Source organism: Macrobrachium rosenbergii, chromosome 13, assembly GCF_040412425.1.
Source record: "Macrobrachium rosenbergii isolate ZJJX-2024 chromosome 13, ASM4041242v1, whole genome shotgun sequence".
Taxonomy (NCBI): Eukaryota; Metazoa; Arthropoda; class Malacostraca; order Decapoda; family Palaemonidae; genus Macrobrachium; species Macrobrachium rosenbergii.
The window spans coordinates 24,186,797-24,209,336 of NC_089753.1; the positions used below are offsets into that span (position 1 = coordinate 24,186,797).

At 40.6% G+C, this 22,540-nt stretch overlaps 1 protein-coding gene and 1 long non-coding RNA gene across 4 annotated transcripts in view; one reads left to right on the forward strand and one right to left on the reverse strand.

Moving 5' to 3' along the window:
* LOC136845037 (uncharacterized) overlaps positions 1–11,221 on the forward strand; it is a 45,128-nt gene extending 33,907 nt beyond the window's left edge. For all 3 annotated transcript variants that reach the window (XR_010855051.1, XM_067114749.1, XM_067114748.1), the window contains one exon: positions 10,973–11,221. Coding sequence is in view for 2 of the 3 variants with exons in the window: in XM_067114749.1 (XP_066970850.1) it covers positions 10,973–10,997 (25 nt within the window). In the remaining variant the exon portion in view is untranslated. The remainder of the gene's footprint in view (positions 1–10,972) is intronic.
* On the reverse strand, positions 3,028–22,284 carry LOC136845038 (uncharacterized). Its single transcript, XR_010855052.1, has 3 exons — positions 22,176–22,284; positions 12,018–12,106; positions 3,028–4,292 (listed from the first exon to the last, which is right to left on the reverse strand). It is a non-coding gene; the product is annotated as an uncharacterized lncRNA (long non-coding RNA).
* Positions 22,285–22,540: the final 256 nt, after the last annotated feature.

Consider the following 22,540-nt stretch of genomic DNA (forward strand, 5'->3'; position numbering starts at 1 on the left):
TGATTGATGAAGTAAGTTAAGAAATAATTAAGTCTGTAACACTACCTGAATTTACCATTTATGAAATATCAGTTCAACAATACCATTTATGAAATACCAGTTCAACAGATTTATATTTAAGAAGTAGTATGTGTCACAACATATGGTGCACCCAGCATGATTGATAAGGAAGCAAGATTTGTAAACATTTTGGTCTGCCATCAATAGTTTTCATTGTCATACATGAGGAGGCTATTTGTGCAAAAGCTGGTCTTAAGGAACTTCAAGAAGTGATGCTTTCCCCTAAGATTGTTAATTAGATTTGTGCACATGCTTTAAAGAAAAGACATTTTCAAAATTCTTGGAATGAGGTGGACGAGATGCACACAGGAATACCATTGTACTAGTGTTCATTGGCTTAGTAGAGGTTTTGTTCTGGAAAGATTTGTTGCCTGCATGCATGAGATTAATTCTCGTTTTGACTAACTAACAGGTATCTTACAGATATGTCTGATGATTTACGGTTTTGTAAATTGATGTTTTTTGCAGATTTTTGTGAGATTTAAATGACTTTGGCATCAACTTACTGTAAAAGATGCTGAGGCTCAGAATTATGAATTATTTAGCTTGGTTAAAAGGGTAAAAATGACAAATTTATTAATTTGTATTTTGCATAACTAACAAACCTGAGGTCTTAACATTAACTTCTAGTGCCAACTGGAATCCAGTAAAATCAATAAAATTGTATATGCAAGGGACTAGTGGCATCTGTCCTTAGTCACGAGTCATGTGGGACCACCCACACCCAAGTAGTACTGCGTGACTTCATTAGTTATTCTTCCAACCCAGGTTAAGCTGTCAGAGGGGTGGTTAGAGGTGGGCCTTAAATGTTAAATGTTTGTTAGCTATGAAAAATACAAATGAATAAATTTGTCATTTGTTCATACACGAAACAAATCCTCGGTCGTAACATTAAGGTAGACTTAATCTTGGTGGGAGGTAAGTAAATTAACCGACTGGAGGTTTGCCCCACCCGGTCATTCTTTTGGGTTTCAATACAATGTCACAGTTCATTGCATATGCAAAGACAAGAAACCATCTGTTCTTGTAACAAACCAAAGTAGCCACTTATGTAGGCTTCTTGCTAAAGAGAGGAATATATTGCTACTGAAAGGAACCTTACATTTACGATTACTCTAATGGTATGGCCACTGCACTCACCTGTATCATGTCAGTTCCAGCTCATGGCGGAACCCTCTTCTTACCACCCACAGGTTAAGAAGAAAGAAAGAAGAAAAGAAAAGAGACAAGTCATCTCATTCATTTCACTTTCATACCATCATTTTAGACTAGATACAAACTGACCTGCCAGGGGCACTGGATGAGCTACACAACCTGTTGAGCAGCCATGACTGGACCAAAGGAAAAAGTGTCCAAGGACCTATGGGCAATGTCCTTCAAGTAAAAGGAAGTGAAAGTGATTTGGCGACACCACACACCAGCTTTCAGAATTCTATGAACAGACATATTTTCTTAAATGCCAATGAAGAGCTTAGACCTCTTAACGTCATGCGCTCTTGCCTGTGCAACCTTGTTTGAAGCTCCCAGTGCAGGTGAATAGGCATTCATGATCGTTTTTCGTAGCCAAAACAAGATTGTCTTCTTGAACACTTCTTTCTTGACCCGGCCTAGCACTAACAAGTCTCATGACAACCCGGTCTGAGATGTTGAGTCCTCTTTAAATAAGAAGCAACCTTCCTGACGAGGCACTAAATATTTCGTCAGGGTCATGATCAACAAGTCTCCCAAAAGAAGGTATAGAAAGGAGACAAATTCTATCATGGACTAAAGGATTTTAGTCTTTTAAATAAATTTTGGAATAAATTTGAAAGCTAAAGACTTCCAACCCCTGGTGTGTTTGTCACAAAACAGACCATGGAGTTTGCGTACATTTTTGTGATGCTAGGGCAAGCAAGAAAACCGCCTTGAGGGTCAAGTTCCTATCTGGAGCCTGTTGCAACGGTTCATAGGGGGCTCGAGTAAGACTAGTTAAAACCAAAGCTAAATCCCAACTAGGAGGTGTTTGAGTTCTCTAGGGGAAGGTATTTTCAAACACAGTTTACCATGTTGACCAGGTTAAATGAGTCATAATTTAGAGCATGAGTTAAGATATAAAGTGGATGCAGTTACCAAAACTGAATGGACACGCATCATTTGACAAATATTCAAAATAGTTTTTTTTTTTTTTTTTACAAAATTGTAAATGTGCAGTTTCTGTGATGACGAATGTACTTCACATCATCTTGTAAACACTTCGACCAAAACTGTATATTCCTCAAGATGAAGTCCTAATGTTGAGCGGAATATTCTGTGTAATGAGTTTATGCCACTGCATGTATGGGCATAAAATACAAGTCATCCCTCCCTATTTGATATAAAAACTGTCCAAGACCAGTTCTTGGAGCTAAATCACTGGCTATTTATTTTGGCATATTAGGAAGGCTTATCAAGTGTTTAGGCTGAGATATTTAACTGGAATCATATGTTGGGTGGTTAATGAGTTACTGATGCATACCATTAGTACCCCCACTATAAACTTCCTCACCATCAGTCCAATATGCTATGATAGTGTTATTATTAATCCAATAAGGGGTCAAGAAAGATCCATACAACTTTGAGATGAACAACCAAGTGCCTTGAACTGAAAGACTGTCAAGCGGAGATAGTTTTGAGAAGACTGATGGACGGGCATTTGAAAGTACGCATCCTGTAGGTCCACGGAAATCATGTGGTCACCCTCTCTGATGGAATCTAATACTAAGCTGGGTTCCTCCATGAAGGGCAGAGGAAGTCTGACCTGATGAGGAAGAGCCAGCCTGACTCGAAGGTCAGGCTGCAGTGCCACCTGAAGACCAAGAGGTCTTAGACTGCCTGATGGATCAGGCAGTGGATAACTGCATCCACTTACATAAGATATACACAAGCTCTGAATTATGACTCATTTAACTTGGTCAATGGGGTAAACTGTTTGAAAATGCCTAATGTCATCAAAGAAGTGTTTATCCTTTTAACCAAGCTAAATAATTCATAATTCTGAGCCTCAGCATCTTTTACAGTAATATGATGCCCAAGTCATTTAAAGCTCACAGAAATCTGCAAAAAACATCAATTTACAAAACCATAAAATATCAGACATCTTTCCAGAACAAAACCTCTACTTTAAGCCAATGAACACTGTTGTACAATGTTATTCCTTTGTGCCCTCATTCCAAGAATTCTGAGATTCTTTTATTTAAAGGACACAGTAACAATCAATAGACAGATAAAAATAACAAAGCACATACGACAATCAGTAGATATAAAAATAAAAATAACAATTAACACTTAAATCAACAGATCAAATCAATAAACATAAAAATAACAGTTAACAATTAAATCAACAGATCAGTAAATTGGATAATAGGACAAAAAAGCAGTTTAACTATAAATGGTAACTCCAGTATAGTATAGCTAAAGTGAACTAAACTGTATAGCAGTAATAGATTTGGATAAATGCCATACAGAAATCACGGAGCTCTGGGAATTTTGAGTAATTGTACCATAAGTCTGTACAAGAGCTAGAAAAGTTTTCAAGTTTCCCGACATATATGCTTTTTTGCATGCCTTAATTCTTTAATAACCAACATTGTTTCACAGACTAATGAGGAACAAAATTCCTATTGAATTTGCAAAGTTCAGTGATTTCTGTGTGGCATTTTTCCAAATCTATTGCTGCTGTACAGTTTAGTTCACTTTAGCTATATTAAACTGGAGTTATTGTTTATGGTTAAACTGCTTTTTTGTCCTATTATCCAATTTATTGCTCTGTTGATGTGTTGAAGTGTTAACAGTTATTTTTTATCTGTCTATTGATTGTTACTTATGTGTAAATTTTTTCTTCTTTTCTACATGTTTGTGAGTGGAATGATTATGACTGGTGAAAAGAATACCAAACAAATTGGTAATCAAAGATTTGCAAATTGGACTCCTTGAGTTTTAATGTTGAATATGTTGTTAGCAATGTGGACCTTCCATTTATTTCTGTGTTCAGATACATTAACATCTACTAAATCTGTCAATTCCTTTTTTGTATCAAGATTACTCAGTGCTGGCATTTAATTTGCTGTAAATAACAACACTTTTTTTGTTTGGTATATAATTTTATTCAAGTTACATCAGTTTAGTCTTATTTTTAAATTGAAAAAATTTACATATCCCTGTTCCTGTAGTGTATTGCCTGAAGCTGATTGGTCTAATTCATCATCTTGTGTTGACTGAAAGATTAAAAATAGGGTTTAGTGGTTTTCATTACGTTGAATTGCGTAAAAACAGTACATTGTAAGTTAAAAACTTTGTTCAAACCCATCAATCATAATAAGTCTCAGGCTGAAGCCTGTCTCAAGGGCTCAAGTTAGTCCAAGTTATGCTACGGAGGACAAGAATCCAGTCCCTTTCCAGAAACCAAAGCACTAAGATAGCCAAATTGATCAAGGCTCTCTACCATTACAGACAGCTCAGGTACAGCTGATATATACATTCCCTTCAGTCTGAAGGCCTGGTTGAAGGCAGCTAGCCTTTCACCACAGTGACTGAGAGGAGCCTGATTCAATGAAGGTAGATGAGGAGGTCCACAATCTGGTTAACAAAGCTTCAGTCAGAGCGAGTTTGATGCAATCTCCTAAGAGAAATCGGGTTCATCGTTCTTGTGAACTAGACGACCCTCAGGCAAGATAACCATTGTCTACTTCAGGCTTCCAAGCCCTCAAGAGAGTTTTAACCCCAAAAAGGGCTTATGTCCCAGCTATTAACAAGGATGTCCCACATTGTTCTGACCTAATAGATAGAGTAGATCCTCGTGTCCAGGATGTAGTTAATGTAGAAAACCAAGAATTTATTACTATGTATGCTGAGGTTATTGAGCTCATTCTTGAGTACATTAATCTTTCTCAAGAGGCAGTAACAACTTCTTCGGATTTCCCTACAGGTATAGAAGCCTTGCCTTACTCGGTCCTAAGAAGGATTTGAAGGCTTCTATAGAGTTGCCGTGCTCAGATCATATAGATTCTGACCTAGGCCATTTGAATTCTCTCGTCTCCAGACAGGATAATTCTCTTCAGTCTAGCAGATTGTTTAAATTTCTATCCCCTCTGTTTCCTTGTCATTAAAGGTTCTATATACAACACCTAATGTGGCTTTGCACAATAGGCAGACTAACCCAGATCTAGTTCATTTGGGCCCAGGGTTGACCCTAGATCAAGTTAGGTTGGAAGGTCCTTCCCTTACTCGAGGTGTCTACCTTGGAGTCGACAGCCTCTTCTGCCTTTCAGAGGGTGTCTTGGTTGGACTTATGGTCTACTGCGTTGGCCAAAATATCTTCCTCGGCGTTAGCTGATTCGGAAGACAGTACCCCTAAAAAGACTTACAGTCGGGTGGTAAAGCTATTTCTTACCTAACACATTTGACTGCTGATATTTGGGTTAACCTTTGCTGAAGAGAGTAGATGGAGCCCTCTCCAAGTTTTCAAAATATATAAGCACAGATTTGTTGCTAGCCTTGAGAAATAGGAGTATTGTGAAATCCCTTCCCTCTTCCCTACAGAAAAACTACACGTTGCGCAGACAATAACAACTGGCTAGTTCATCAAGCAGTTTTGAAGTCAACTGGCCCTTCTTGGCCTGGAACGTTGAGATCTAGGCCCCAACCCACTCCGAAGAAGACCTCTAACAGGCATCTCTTAGTAAGACCAGCTCAACCTGCTCAAACAACTTCTAAGAAAGCTCCACAACAACGTCCCTTTCAGTCCCGCTCTTCTAGGCCAGGAAGAGGAGATAGAGGCAGGGCCAGAGTAGGTGTCCCTCCCCACTCCTTGCCACCAGTTGGGGATGCTTGGTGGTCCATTGGGCTACATGGCAGAGTTTCAGAGCGGAGCCTTGGGCAGTTGATGTTCTACTGGTGGGATATTGCTCTTCCCGGAAATTTCTCTGCTTCAGTCAGGGAGAGCTGGTGTTTCCATTCAGTCTTGTGCTTCAGTCTGACAACAGCCCCTCAGGTGAACACAAGAGTATCCACTCTAGTGTCATCATGGGCTCACTCTCAGGGAATTTGGCTCTTGAGATATCTCGACGACTGGTTGGTTTTGGCAAGTTCTCTGGAAAGCTAATCCAAGACAGGGATCATCTCCAATTTTGTCACCGCCTAGGAATCATGATAAATTTTGAGGGGCATCGTGATAAATTTGGAGAAGTTGAACCTTCTTCCCTGTCAAAAGATTCTTTACCTGGGAATGGTAATATAGACACTGTCATCGAGAGTATTTCCATCTGACCAGGGAATCGATTAGTTTTCAGAAAGTGGCCTAGTCCTTTCTGTCTGAGCAGAGGCAGCTGGCACATCAGTGGCAAGTAATTCTAGGCCTCTTAACCTCACTGGAGAAACTAGTTACCCATAGCTGTCTCCACCTTCGATCTCTCCAATGGAGACTGAGTTTTGGTCCCCTGCAAGACAGGTACCTGTCTGCAAAGGTGAGAAGGGACCTTCTATGGTGGTTGGCTAACGAAAACTTTACTACAGCAGTGCTTCTTTGTTCTCCTCCTCCAGATCTGTTCTTGGAAACCTCAGACAAGGGTTGGGGAGCTCATTTAGATCTTCTGATGTTGGGAGTCTGGAGTCTTCAGGACAAGCAGCTGCATATCAGTGTGTTGGAGCTGAAAGCAGCCATCCTGGCACTTCAGGAGTTTCAAGAAACAGTATCAGGGTACTCCATTGCTCTTCTGTCGGACAACACTACGTTGGTCACTTATGTATATAAGGGGGAAGGGCTAGTCTTTCGGCAACTTCACTCATGATGGGTGATAGACCAATCAGTAGATCTCTCAGCCAGGTATGTCCCAGGCAAGAGGAACATGTTGGCCGGGAAACTGAGTCGTCAGTGTCAAGTCCTGGGGGTAGAGTGATCCTTACATCAGGAGATAGCAGACAGGCTCTTCCACCTTTGGGGAAGGCCAATGATAGATCTGTTTACAATGAGGTTCAACAAAAAGTAGGAGGTCTTCTGTTTGGTTGTCCCAGACTCCTTAGCCGTGGCAGAGGACGCCTTTCAACATCCCTGGGACAACCTGAAGTTTATGTCTTCCCTCCCTTTTGTCTGATCTGTCAGAGCAATGTCTTCCCGGAATCTCAGAATGAGCCTTGTAGCTCCATGGTGGCCTCAAGCAGAATGGCTCTCTGATCTGCTAGCCCTTCTGTTAGCAGTACCCAGAGAGATTCCTCCTTGGCACAACCTGCTTTGCCAACCTTACTTAGAGATATCACTAGTCCCTGTTGGAGACTGTCTAGTATCTCCTGGAGCGAGTGGCTTTTCTTGAGTCCCTCTCCAGTTGGGACTTCAGCAAATAGTGGGTTTCCTTCTTTTTTTTTAAGGGAGAAATGTCTTTCTGTCTGCCATCAAGGGTTTTATAGGAATGATTTGGGTTTGGTTCTGTGCCTAAAAGATGTAGACCTGTCTTCCTCTCTTGAGAGTTTCTTCTTATCTTTAACCATCTTTCTTTATTCAGAAAGGTAGAGGCAAGAAGAAAAGGGAAGAATGCATGGTTGGCATTCTTTTCCTTCAGCTGCTGTTCATAATACAGTACATGTTGAGCAATTTTCTTCACAACCTGTTATGTTTCTTCGATGACTTAAGTAGATGCCTGATGGAAAGGGTACAAATTTCTATCTTGTGAGTCCCCAACATCCTTGCCATGTTCTTGGCTCACAATAGAATCTCGCCCTTAGTAGGTGTGTGCAATGCCAAAGAGTGGCACTAGAAGATGAGAGAGAGAGCGACCTCTCTTATTGAGTCTTGTTCAGGGTTTTCAAATCTCCTTTCCCCAAGATCTTTGTTGGTGTCAACTTGAACTTTTGTGAGAGGTATACTTTCTTGATGTATTCAGGTATTGGTTTGTCCTGGCAAATTCACTGCAGTTTTGACCTTAGGGCAACCTTTCTTGAGTTTGATGGCAATGAACTTTCAAGATTTTTTTATCCTCCTTCCCAGGCAGAGTGAGCACCTGGGGGTTACTGGTTTATGGCAGTAACGAATCTTTCCTTAGGATTCTTGCGTCAGCAAACTCAGGAAGGTTGTGTGCAAATTCCTGTTGGTTGAACAATTAACTCTGCAATGCCACCTTTTTTTAGGTCTCCCGTCATCACTGTAGAAGCAAGTTCCAGGAGCAACTTTGCCTCCTCTCCTGAATTATGGACTCAAGAGGTGGTGTTGTCAGGGAATTTAGGCTATGGCAGGAGAACAGGAACTGCACACAGGAGTGCCACTAGGCACATTCCCTCAGGGATGCTTTTGTTGTCAGATGGATCCAATGAGAAATATGATGCACACCCGGGCATTGCTCAGAGTGGTAAGACTCAACTTAAGGGCTGATGCCCAAATACTTTCCAGGCTTTCCTAATGTCCTGGCACACAAGCTGTACCATTGGAGACAGGTAACAAGTGTAATGGTCCCTAGACTTCTGTATGGTGAAGTTGTTAGAGATTTTCAGGTTCCAAGCTTACACCTGGCTGCCATTTTGGATGACAGTAGCTCTGGGGGCACTTTCTCCATACTGGCATCAATGTAGGCAAAGAGAAAGGCTTCTTTCCTGGAGGGTAACCTTGGACCTTACATGTTTTTTGTCATTCCACTTTTTAGTAAGTAATCAACAACAGGTTGATTTCACCTTTCTTCTGGCAGTTGATTTCTTTCCTCAGCATAGACATGTGGGAAATACCAGACTGCCAAATTCTGTGGTCCTAAGAGATGTTCCTCCCTGGCTAACCTTTAGATTGAGCCACTTGTAGTTTGATATCTTGGGTAGTTGAATGTTCTGGCATTGGTATTGGTGATGAGGTATATCTCTGATCAAAACTACTTGTCAGCAGGTGAAAAGCCTCTTCCTGCCCTGGCTTCTGGAAGGCATGGTTCAGTCTTTGACCGGGGTGGATTCTAGGAGTGAATTTCTCCTTTTCAAGGGAGATCTTTTAGACTTCAGAGAAGTTTTCAAGTTTTCCCTCTTTGGGAGTCAAACCTTGGAGGGTCATGGCCCTCACCATTATAAGTTTGAATTGTAGCCTGTTCAAGTCTTTATGAGGTTTTCAGACATAGCTCTGAACTGCATTTCTTTTCACCCTGGCATCGCCATAGGAACGAGTGAATTATATGGGCTCTTGTGATGATGATTTGTTTGTTCAGAATTGTCCAGAATTTTGTCACCAAGATTCAGAACTGTCATTCATGTCAGTTAAAATCCTTCTTATTCTCCTCCATGAAGGACTCTCTGGTAGTGACTCGTAGGAGGTGCTACTGGGTCTGGTCTGAGTGCTGCAATACTATCTTTGGGGAACTTGACACCTTAGATTTGTATGTTAACTCTTCAATTAATACTAAGAGAGTTAAGGAAGGAGTTTCCATTTTATCTCCTGGCCCTGTAAGTTGGTCTGCTGGCATTATCTCTTCCAGTGTGGAAGAATTGTAGCCCAGATCCAGTGAACCCCAGGGTAATGGCTGCACCCATGCATGAAGCATGGGTAGTGGCAGAGGCCGGCACTCCGAGAGTCTTGACTGGACCAGTCAACCTTGCTAACTGGACTGGTACATGGGGTAACAGTTGCACCCATGCATGAAGCCGTGGGTGCACAGTAGTACTCACAGTACCATCAGCATGAGTCCAGTCAATCCTCTTCCCAAGTAAAGGACTGAACGCTGGAAGCTTATCAAGACTTCCTGCAGGGAGAGCCAGACAGTAGCCTCTTCCTTCCTCCACCAAAAGTATCGATGGAAACTCCACAATACCCATCGCTACTGAGCAACCCGATTGGGCCCTTTGACAGCACCTGAACTACATGACTGGGTTGCGCTAGCCCCTCTCCAGCACCCCTGAAGAGCTCAAGGTAGAAGGAGTGAAGTGCTATCTTGTCATCATGGCCGTCCAGCCATAGAAAGGACGGGAACACCGGCTCATTCCTTCCTGAATACTTTATTCAAAACCAAGAATTTGGGAACCGAATGGCCCATGCAAACCCTTCTATGTACAATCCTGAAAGATCACTGGGGAAGAGTCAAAAGTGTTTCCCTATCACTCTGGTTGCCTGACCAAGGAAAGGTAAGGAGAATGCTGCTGGAATGCTGGAAAACCTAACCCAACCTGTAGGTCGGGTAACGAAAGCTGAAGCAAGTAGTACCTGTTACTACAGTCATCTGACCATAGGAAAGCAGGGAGAATGCTAAACTCATTGAGTAAAGTATTCAAGACAATAGGCCCTCTAAAACTACACTGCCCCCAAGAGAATGGAATGTGAAATTTAAGGACACAAATCCAAACACTGGGACCCATAGGGTCATTCAGTGCCAGCTACCTCAAGAGGTACACAAAAGTTCAAGGTGATTGTAAATGCAGGATGTGGAGAGAATAGTTTGGCCAGAAAATTTTATTTGTGAGAGAATCACGAAGGGTGAGGTTGTTCATCTCCATTTATTGATATGATATTAACATTCACAGGTAATGCACTGTCTTGTCAAGTATCAAGTTCAAGTATCACAAAGTAAAACCTATGACCTCACTCTCACCTGGGATACTATTATTGAACTACAGTATAATGCGTTCATGAAGAAACTTAATATGATTGACAGGTTCACAACAAAATTACATATGTTCATACAAACCATAATTCATAAAGAAGTGCCCAACCCAGAGTCACTATCACTTATGCAAAGGAATAAGGAAGGTCATTACTATCTGGCAATGGGTATGAGGCACATGCATGAACAGGCATTTTAGTTATTCTGTTTTTCTTGTCTTCCAGGAAGCTGGTATATATAGTTGGGGTTTTCAACACTGCAATTCAGATAAATCATAATCATTAAGTTTGTATGACAAAATTACTTTTACTTTAATAACTGTAATTTCCTTTGTATTTCCTCAGGCAATTGGGAGAACATCTGTTGTGAAAAGCAAAAATTCCTACAAACTACAAATGCAAAGTGTGCAGCCAAGCAGTTAACAAATGGGCTGAAGGAAAATATCACCAGAAGATACTCCCGTTTGAACTTCATTTACATATTACTGAAAATCACTTAACATTTAAGTGGTGGCATATTTATTTTGATAATCTTGGTGGTTGGGATGTGAAAGTTCTGGTAATATTATGGAAAAATAAAATATATAAACATTACCATATATTGTATTAATCCTATTACATCACACACCCTGTATTTGGAAAAAGAAAGGGGAACAAAGACTACATTATGTATTACGCTTTAAGCATGTTTACTATAAAAAATTAAATTTCTCTTTAGAAAATATATGCAGCTTTTTTACTCTGATAAATTAGCACAGAAGAATATGGCAGAGCACTTCTTTAACATGACGTTATACACAGAAAAAATCCTGAACTTGACTACACCTTGCATATTCGCCCTGTAAATCGTATGTCCTGTGTAAGGTCAATGTAGACAGAAATTACTGCATAAGAAATAAAACCGTACTCTGCTGTACTGGTAAGATTTGACTTTTAAAAGTAAAAGGTTCTCACAAATCAGCAAAAGCTTCAGTTTCAGGCGATGCACTGCTATAAAACAAACTCTGAATACAGTATACCAAACATTATTTTTAAAACAAACATAAATATATAAATACTAATCCTTGGCAGACTTGGGGCTCACCTGATCTGAGGAGGATTTCCACCCTCTTAAAGCACATAACTGATTGATAGGAAAAACTAAGTATATACAGTACTTCAAAAAAGACAATTAGTACTTCACCCTATTGCACATGTGTAAATACATTTTCATAAAAAAAAAAAAAGGTAATCATGAGGAAATAAATATTGTTGGCAAGTAGGATACAGTAAATAGAGATGACTGCCAAAGATAAGGAGCTCCAGCCTTCGTCATAAAATACTAATTTTGTATTTTTGCCATAACAAATACTCAACCTCCGTCCTACATTACCAATAACAGATGGCTCACTTTTCACAAAACAGCAGGTTTAGTCTACTAAAACTATCTTTGCTTGAAATTGGTAGAATTTTCATAAATATTTTCTAATGCAGCAGAACCTGGAAAACAGTTAAAAAAGATAAAGAAACTAAATATGTGCCACACCTCAAAAATATTTACTGTACACATATGAAAATAAAACTAAACTTAAATCTTACAGTAGAAAGCCATGACTGGATCATAAACCATTGTGCCAAACTAAACAACAAATGGTTACTCATCCCACATTCAGGATATTAATTTCCTACTGCATACAGCAGCACTGAAAAAATTGTAAAAATTTTAAACAAAAAGAAAGACAGAACCATCACCACTATAACATTCAAATTACAGTAATTAAGCAAAAAAACCTGTAAACCACACACACGAGAATCATCCTTAATATGAGACTCGATTAAGGTCTATCTGTATAATATAGAACATGCTTAAATATTTAAGTGTACTTACAGTAGGCCACCTGTAATTTCAACTAAATCATTTAAATCATAATTTCTTCCAATGCACTACCATCTATTTAGTAAAGCATTAGTTTCAAAATCTGACTGCAATTACTGCATTCTGAATTTTATGCTAATTTTGACAAAATATACATTTGTAGCATGAACAGGTTAAAATGCATTAAGATAACAAAACCTTTGGCACATTAGAAGCTCAGGTAACCACGAAAAATATTAATGGTACAATAGTTGTACAGGTATTGATAAGACTGCCACAGAGTCATAAACCATCAAACCTGCTATTTAACGCAAAAATACATCTTTCACACTCAAATGACCTCATGGTGTCCTCATAATACTAGTCTGAAGTGCATATAGCCTGAAAATTTGTTCTTATTTGGTGTTTATTGTATCAGCAAGATTGGCAAGTATTTATCCACCAATTTCTACATCTTTTCTTTTGGAAATTACATATTTTATAGGAGTCTCTTTTGATTGTGTTTAATGAAAAAGAAATACTTAGTCTGAAGTGCATATAGCCAGAAAATTTGTTCTTATTTGGTGTTTATTGTATCAGTAAGATTGGCAAGTATTTATCCACCAATTTCTACATCTTTTCTTTTGGAAATTATATATTTAATAGAAGTCTCTTTTGATTCTGTTTAATGAAAAAGAAAAAGTTTCTTGACACCAAGAAACAAAAATTCAACAGGCTACAGGATCTGAGGTCAACTTTGTAATACAGTTAAAAGTACTATATGTATACCATTTTACACCTGTCTTTTGGCTTACTAGTCGTTTACAGCCTTGGACTGAATAAAACCTCTATACAAACACACAAATACACATGATTTAATGACATCCCATTCATTATTTTTCCATTTCAAATCTACTTTTCTTATCTTGTTCCCAGCACATTTTCATACAGTACTAAGCAATTTTATTAGTCTAACTTCTTTTGAATCTCAAATTATGTACTGTGCAATTCTATTAATCTGACTCTGAATCTCGAATTACATATCAACTGGCTCAGCCTATTCCATTACTAACCTAAGTTTAAACAAAAAGAACACACTGAAAGTCTTCAAAAGAAAATAGCAAACTTTTAAATATGACATTTTTATAATAAAATAAAGTTTTATATATACTTACCATGTAATACATGGCTATTAGTTCACTTTACATGGCAGCTTAATTCAAAATTTCGCAGGTAACGATTCGCACGTCTGTGTAGGTGACCAGTTCTGCCCACTAGCAGGAATATTAGGAACAACTTTAGCAGATAACTTCAATCTGTTCATGCCTTATGTCCATCAGCAGGGAGGAGGGTGGGCTTCGATCATGTAATTACTTGGTAAGTATATAAAAAACTTCATCTTTTTACAAAAATGTCATTTTTATAAAAGTAACTTACCAAGTAATTACATAGCTGATTCCCACATTGATAGGAGGTGGGATACATGGACATATTCTACTCCAAAAAGATTAAGTATGTAATGAATTTGAAAACAGAAAAAACTGCTAGCATTGAAAACCAATGCTTGTCGTTACCTATCAGCTAAGAGACTCAGGTAGGTGCTCATCTTAACTTGTAGTGGCATGGCAGTATAGCCATGGGTCACCTTCTACTTAGTGGGAACTTTGCAGCGAAGGAAGTACTCTGATGGCTAGCAATGCATGATAGGTGCTTGCCCTTGCCCTGGGCATAGCACCAAAATAAAAACAACCTGACAACATTGTCACCTAAACTGAGATAAAACCACAACCCATCCACTGAGAGTGGTGGGTGCTTCAGGTACAGTGTACCCCCTGGCTCATGTTCCCAGTAGTTCGAAGGCTGAATGGATGTACGAGGCATAAAATATATGCAAGCTAAAGAGGGAGAGGCTACTATGACATCCTTAGCTTTACTTAAAAGATGGCAAACTGCTCTCTTAATTCTGAGTGTGTCCCAAGTTAGAAGTCCATGAGGGCAATATGTTCTACTCAGTGAATGAAACAGATCTTGCCATACCATATCACCATATGTAGAGGATGGTCCTCTGAAAAACTCCAAAAGGACAGAGACCTCACTATTCTCCCACAGAGCTGGAGAGGGCTTGAAAGCTCGGAGAATGATCTGGCGTCAGGCTGTAGCTGGCGCCAGAAGCACTGAGCACCAGTTGAGCTAAGAGCTCGGGACTGGCAGGCACTCAAAGGAGCTAGCGGGCACCCGTGGTAACTAGCGGGCGCTTGTGGGAGCTAGTGGGCACCAGTGGGAGCTAGCAGGCGCTTGGAGCAAGAGCTGGCACTGGGCTGGGCGCCAGGCGAGCTAGAAGCTCATGGCTCTGGAAGCTCTATAGCTGGCGCCAGACTGTAGCTGTTGCCCAACAGGCGAGCTAGAAGATTGGGATCACCTGATAAGAAAACAAGACACAGAGCACGACTATACTTCCAGTATGGCTATGTGGAATGGAAGTAGAGACACGGAGGACAAATATAAGTCCAGTAAGACTAAGTTGAATAGAAGTAAAGGACAAATGAGTCTGAAAGCTAAGGAGAAAGAGGCTGCCCTGATGTCCTTGACTATCATGAAAAGGCAAAATGTTTCCTTAAGCATTACAAAATAAGCCCTTTCAGGGTGTGATCTTAGTCCGATTCTATTCATGTAAAAAACCGAAAGCTGTAGCTGGACAGAAGGTTCTCCCTTCTTCAGTCAATGATGTCCGTTAACTTCTTAAATGAGAAGGAACGGATCTAGAGCTTGAATAGATCGTTATGGCTAAAAATCCCTGGGTAAATGAGGAAAAAAGCATCTCCATAAAAATACCTTCTCTAAACGATGACTTGGATCTCACTAGTGTGTCCTAGTCAAAGTCCGAGGTCACTTGGAAGGGTGTCTTTCGTGTAAGGTTGCCGAGAAGAGGAACGCAGGGATCAAACAAAGGACTTGTCGGTCATTCAGAATACATCCAGGCTCCAGTAGACCAGATTCCCTCCTCCTTTGGACATCAAAGACCAGATGAGGTCTTCAAAAGCTAGGCCCCTGTGTTTAAGCACTTAGTTAAGCATAGATCAATACCCTTTACTGATGGAGTATGAAAGATGTTGATCTCCTCAGGTACAGAAGGGGTATCCAAAAATGGGCCATAGCTGTCTCCAAGAAGAGGGGTAGAGACTGCAACGCCAGCTTCAAAAAAGGCCCACTTAGCCTGGTAGAAGGGGCTAGAAGAATGACATCTGCAACCACACTAGTTTAACCAATAAGTCTAGCAGGAAACCCTAGTGCTGGTGCTTTCTGAAGCTTCGAAGGTTCCTGGAGGTGGCAAATAGGATAATAGACAGTCTGCCCCATGGACTCCACAGTTCCTGCCAGACCAGGGGACGTAATGAAGTGCCTGCACTCAGTTCATACGCAAGAACTTTAGACTTGAATGAAATTGAATCCGATCTATTAACAGTAGAGGTTCTCTTACTTGGAGAAGAAATGAGTCTTTTTCTCTACATACAGTATATGCTAGGAATGAAATCTTGTCTAAAGAGAACTACTGCAGTCCAGGTGTAAACTAAGGTCAAGAAGCACTGAAGTTCCCAAGAGAAATGCTTACAGCTAACATATGTGAGAAGGATCCATCATCTGGGGAGCATGACCCGGAAAGTTTCCAGTTCACCAGTGGGTTCCTTGACCAAGATCCGAGGTGTAAAGTAGAAGAATAGGTCTGGGTTTAGAGGAAAAAAGGAGTTCCGTTCTTCATCTCAGTATGTACAGCCACCATTGTATGTCCGACTTTAATCCTTGGCTATGGTAAAAAGGTGTCCGACAGTGTTACCTCGTCCCAGTTGTAATCAAAGTACTCCGGTCAAGACAGTCATTCTAAGTCAAGGCTGATGTGAATTACTGTCTACAGGAATTCAGAATAAACCTGTGCTGATTGTAAAGTTTTATAAATAAAATCAGTAGCAAATAAATCTAGGTTAAGTAGTGATAGCATGATTTATTCCCCAAGACTGGAAAAATTAACAATTGGTCTTGCTTTACACCTCTCAATTACTTTACACAGTTCCTTAAGGGAAAGAAAATAAAAAACAAGTTGTCCTAAGGCAAGAAATGGCAGTGAGTTCACCAGGACAATTAAAGCCAAACACTTCATGAGAGTTTAATCTTATGAAAAAGAGTACAAGCTGACACCATTACTGCTGCACATGTTAGCAAGTATAACACATGCTACAATTCTTTACTCTTACCTGTGGGGAGTAAATGATGGTCTTTTAGTATTTAGGGTTGAATCCCATCTCTCGTCGACTGTCGTGTCAGTGTACTAGGTTTAATTAGACCAATTTCTTCCTTGGTGTCTTTATTACAGAGCAGACATTTTGAAGAAGGCGGTAAGCGCGTATACAAAATACAAAAGGATATATAATGGAATCATAATAAACATATGAGCATCAGAACTCAATACACAAAAAGGAATCACATCCTACACACATCAGGTAGAACGTGCAGGATCGAAGCCTGTGTGTCGTATTCAATACTAACGCAATGATAATTTATTATACTTATACATTTAAGCATTATGCAATGATAGTGCAAAAGTCTGGAAATGAACGTGTCTACTGACAACATACAAAATGTCTTGCATTTATGTTATGACATATATGACAATTATGGACTCATCATGAGACTTCGGGAAAGGGATCAAAAGCCCAGAATGAAAACTGGACCCTATGGTAAAGTGTAGGTACTTCCAAAAAGTCAATGGATGCATGTATTATTATTATTATTATTATTATTATTATAAAAAAAAAAACAATATTAAAAAAAAAAAAAAAAACTTGAAGTCCAAAGAGAGATAAAGTTGCTCTCCATTGGCTTTTAGCACATTCCTACTAACGGTGAGGTCCCAGGAAAGAAAATGAGGAGTCAGAACACAAAGGAGAGAAGTAGGCATCCTTCTCATAGCATGTCTACTCTAAGGTCACAATCAGTTGTGAGAAATGACTTGACAGGCATCCTATAACAAATGGCAGTCTAAAGGAAAGAATGCCACCTTGCATCCTCCCTACTCAATCTTTCGCTTGCCACCTTCCTGAGTGCAGAAGTTTGTTAAAAGTGAACGAAAGCTTCTAATGTAGTCTGGGAGTCTTGACAAGAGAAAAGCAAATCTGGAACTTCCACAAATCCAACAGAGAAAGCCAATTAAACCTAAAGTTCAACTGCAGTGCCTTATAAGCCTGGGAGCCTATAGGACACTGCCTGGCAAAGAAAGGTGCTGTTATTCAACTGCACCAACTTGTTACAGCCTCCTACTTCCTACGAAAGGAACGAAGTAGAATTTAGAGCTGGTCCAGTCCTCAGTGCCAACACCAACTTTGTGCCAAAACTTGCCCACGGACTTGAGAAAATACTGTACAATATCCTGTCTCCCACAAGCAAATTGTCTCACAAGTAGTGGTCTGGTGGGAAAAGCCAGTAAAAAGGTCTGTCCCCAGACAAACATACACACAAAAAAAGGACTTGAATGTAGCCTTTGCTCCAAGTCAGTCCTCGTAGAAGATGCCATATTTACTACAGCACCAAGGACAAAAGAATCCACACTAAACTCAGAAAAGATGCCATATTTGCTACAACAAAGGACTCAAAGACCCCACACTAAAACTGGCTAAAACATGCATAGTAGACAACTCTAATCATTACCATTGTGTGTGTGTGAGAGAGAGAGAGAGAGAGAGAGAGAGAGAGAGAGAGAGAGAGAGAGAGAGAGAGAGAGAGAGAGAGAGATTTTAGAGAGAGAGAGAGACCAAACATTTTAGGGGGTAATACCAAACACTACGGCCATTCAGCGCTGAAATGGAAATGGCCAGTGATAAGGTTTGAAATGTGTAACAGGAGGAAATCCCGCAGTTGCACTATGAATTAATTGTTAGAGAGGGTCGACAGTAAGATGGAAGAAAGACAATAATGAATGGAGGTACAGTAAAAGAAATGAAAAGTAGTTGCATAGGGGCCGATGGGACACTGCAGAGTACCCAAGTAATGCCTACATCGACTCGCATCAGGTGCACTGATTTGGTACTAACTCCATGGGGAGAAAGAGACTGTCTAGTAAGAGACTATAAGAAACTTGAGAAAACAGTCTACCAGTGGTGTTAGTTTGGTACTGTCCAAGAGAAGGAGTTTCTTCAAATGAGTTAAGAGCAGAGGAAGAAACTCACTAGGCTGGCTAGGTTTAAATGAATTCCTGTACAATTACAGCTAAAATCTTATGTTCCCAAAACATCACAGTTAAGTCGTGGCAAAGGCAACTGAATGAGTGTTTACGCTCTCTTGAAGTCAGTAAACATCTGCAAAATATATCCAGGTGCTTTCTTGAGGCCATCTGGCTCACCAGAGCTTCATGACCTCCTAAATAATCAGGCCCAGCACTTAAGTAACTGACCCCTTGTGCATAGGTCCCTCCAGGGATTGACATCCTGAGAAGCCCCTCCTGCAGGAGGGGAAAGCCCACTGAAACCCCTAAAGGATCATTCCATACTCAGGCATTTGACCTAATCAGTTCTAAGACTGATACAGGTACATACTCGTGAAAGGTTCAGAAGACAGTGCAAACACTTCTCATATCAGCCTTCATGCCCTATCTTGGAATCATCCAAAGAGGAATGGGTACTAGGCTACCATCCCTAGCATCCTTGACCAACCTGATAGGGCTGCACCTCCACTAGGTGAGTAAGATCCAAGGGCAATCAACTACCTGGGTTGATGACATGCCTACAAGTCAAGGAGAGCATACCCTCATAAAAATGTGAAAGAGGTCTCTACAACTGTGCCATAACCCTCTAAAAGCCAAAACTTTTGCAAAATAAAAATAAATAAAAAATAAGAAAAAATCCTAAAAGCCAACACTTTTGCAAAATAAAAATAAATAAAAAAATAAGAAAAAAAAAGGAAGGAAGAGGGAACCTCCTTTACTGGCCATGAATGACAAAATGCCTGGTCCTGTCACTACCCCAGGACCCGGCCCATTCCCATAAGGAGCAGGAGGGTGAGAGGTGAATGAACACCTGCAATTTCAATCCTAGCATGCTCACGCTGATCAACTGCCAAGGGTCCCGGCCCTGACATGCTAACCAGACCAGCATTGGTACTCCAGGAATGGACTACTAGCCTTGCTGGTAGACCAGCTGTCAGAGGAAAGTTTGTCATAGAACTATAGTATAACTCGCCTTCTATAATTAACCTGGAATTTGAATTTTTCTATAGTATTTTGGTTGCTCATCAAGAATTTACCATTATTTTTTAGCAGTCGACTGTAATTAACCTCAGAACTCCATCCAACAAGGTAGGGGACCCCTTGGGAATGCAAGGTTTTGGGTGGGGTAGACCATGGGGAGAGAGAGCTGATATGTTATTGTATGCAGGCCATCCTGGAAAGCTGTTGCGCATGTGCAGTGAGGAAAATGGGGGAGAGGGAGGGAAACAGTAAGATAGACACATATCCAGCCAATTAAGGTACAGTGTGAACTCTAAATTGAGGAAAACCCTCTTAAGCATGCGTACTAAAGGCAAATGGCAGTTTGAGGAAAAGTGGGGATAGGGAGGGATCAAGAGCGAACTAACCATGGCCGCCCCCTGGCTAAGTAACACGGCCTATTAGGTAAGGTTAGGTTACGATAGTATAGTTCCTCTTACAATAGGTTTCCTTCACCAGGCTGCTCCCATTCTCTTAGCTGATCCCTTCTTAAACATATGGATCCCATGTGCCGTTCCAGGTTGGCCAGCATAATATGTCCTCTCTCTCCCTGTGTTTTAACCCACCCAAAACCCCGCGTTCCCAAAGGGTCCCCAATGTTGTTGGATGAAGATGTGAGGTTAATAATAATTGACAACAATAACACCACCACCTTCAACACCAGCACTCAAAGTATAGGAAAACTCTATTTCCAAGGTAATACTGTAGACCATACATAGTTGTTCTATAGTATTACATGTGGTAGCATTAGGCAATAGCTCTGCACAAGTATTACTTTGGAAATTGATTTTTCTTATAGTATTTTGGTGGCTTATCAAGAATTTTCCATTATCTTTTGTTGGCCTACTATAATTAAACTGTAATTAACCTCTGAAGTTTTATGCTGGGCATCCTGGAATGCTATCGTGCATGCAGTGTTATAGGCAAGCTTCAGGTAAAAAGTGAAGTTTCCTTCACCCGGGGTAACACGGCCTGCTAGGTTAGGTTAGGGTACGTTAGGTTAGTATAGTTCCTTTTATAAATAGGTTTCCTTAACCAATCCCTTCTTGAACATATGGCTCCCTAATGACTTGAGCATGAGCAGAACCATTCTATACCAACAACATGGCATCAGGTCTTTCTCCCAACGGTTTCCAAAACCCTGCGTTCCCAAAGGGTCCCCAAGGTAGACATGAGGTTAATAACAATTGACCGACAATAAACACCACCACCTCCTTCATCAACAATACTAAAAGTACAGGAAACATCAATTTCCAAGGTAATAGTCTGTGCAAAGCTCTTGCTTTGATTTACCAAGCGAGTTTGTATTTGTGTAGGAACCGAGCACTGAAACCTGCCCCAATTCCCCCCTCGAAGCCCCCCAACCCATCCAGCTTAACCCATAAGCTAGCACTCTACAATGACAAAATTTAAGAGTAATTTGTATTTTCTTAACAAAAACCTGAGGTCTGCACAGAAGAATTATCTTCAGAGCAAGCTGGAGGAGGTTATTCAACACAACAAGGTTGTTTGGTAGTTGCACTACCAGTGGGAGAGGCAAGGGGTACTTACCACCTCCCTTCGCTGAGTCGCTTAACCAACATGCCCTGACCTGGCCGGGGGGCTTCCCCTGTCCCCAGACCCCCCCCCCCAAAAAGGCCGTAACCTCTACCGACTGGATGGAATCAGGGTGCGCAACTGAAGTAGAGCTTTACCCAGTGGATGAGGGCTGGGAAGAGGAAATGGTAAAATTTTATAAGTTGCCAATAAGACTCCAGTCAGCCATTTTTGCACGAAAAACCATTATGGGTTTTTCATGCAAAAATGACTAGGAAATTATAGTGCACTAAAAGAACCTTAAAATACTAATATAACTTAACCTACGGTTGTTTACTGGTTACAATTTTGCCGCATTAGCTACGGAGGGGGGGCAGTATTCTTACCTCAGAAGTCATAATTTGATTAAATTTATATTTATCATTTGCACAGTGTTTACGGGTTTCAAAATTACGAGAATGAAGAGCTCTTTCCAAAAATGTTGGTTACAATTTCATAGCGTGTGATGTTGGCAACTTATACAATAATACCGAAGAAAATTCAAGGTGGCTGCTAGTCCGTCTTCGGAGGGGCAGACTATTTCCCTCCGAGGACGCCATTTTGCCCAGGTGGCTCCTTGTCTCTTGAACTCTCTTCCCACGCGATTCCGTCCTGCTGATTCTTCATCTAGGGTAGAAACCACCCCTCCACCTTCCCCTGGTGCTTCGGCATCGGGGGGTTGGAATGGAGGAGCGCGGCCCCTCTCACTATGACCTCACTCGGATCGCAACCTAACCCAACCGACCTTCAGTGACCTGACTCTGGGCTATCAAAGAGGACGTGACAATTTAGATGGTCTAACCTACTGTAAATGTGGAATACTTAATATCGAAGCCATTTGAAGTAAAGTAAGTTTAGTTCTACGTGAGGAAATGAAGAATTTTTCTTACGTTTGCTGGACGACGCCTGGGACCGAAGGAAGGAGAGCGAAATAATAGCCATACACGGAAAGTAAATAAAGAAAACGCGAACTTTCGTTTCCCTTCAAAGAAAACGAAGCTTGTCGCGTGAAAATGGTATACTGTCGTAAAATATTTCTTTTACGTACGAACGTATCACCGGCGTTACGATTGGTTATACGATCAAATTAATAAGCACTAATGACATCATATTAATCAGTGGATGAACCTCAACGCCACAGAGTATGTTATTAATTGAGACACCACAATTTCTATTATTTTTTTTCTAATTTTATCTATACGGCAAAGTAGACAAGGTCCTACTAGACATTCGTGGAATTTGCAGTTTCCTTAAG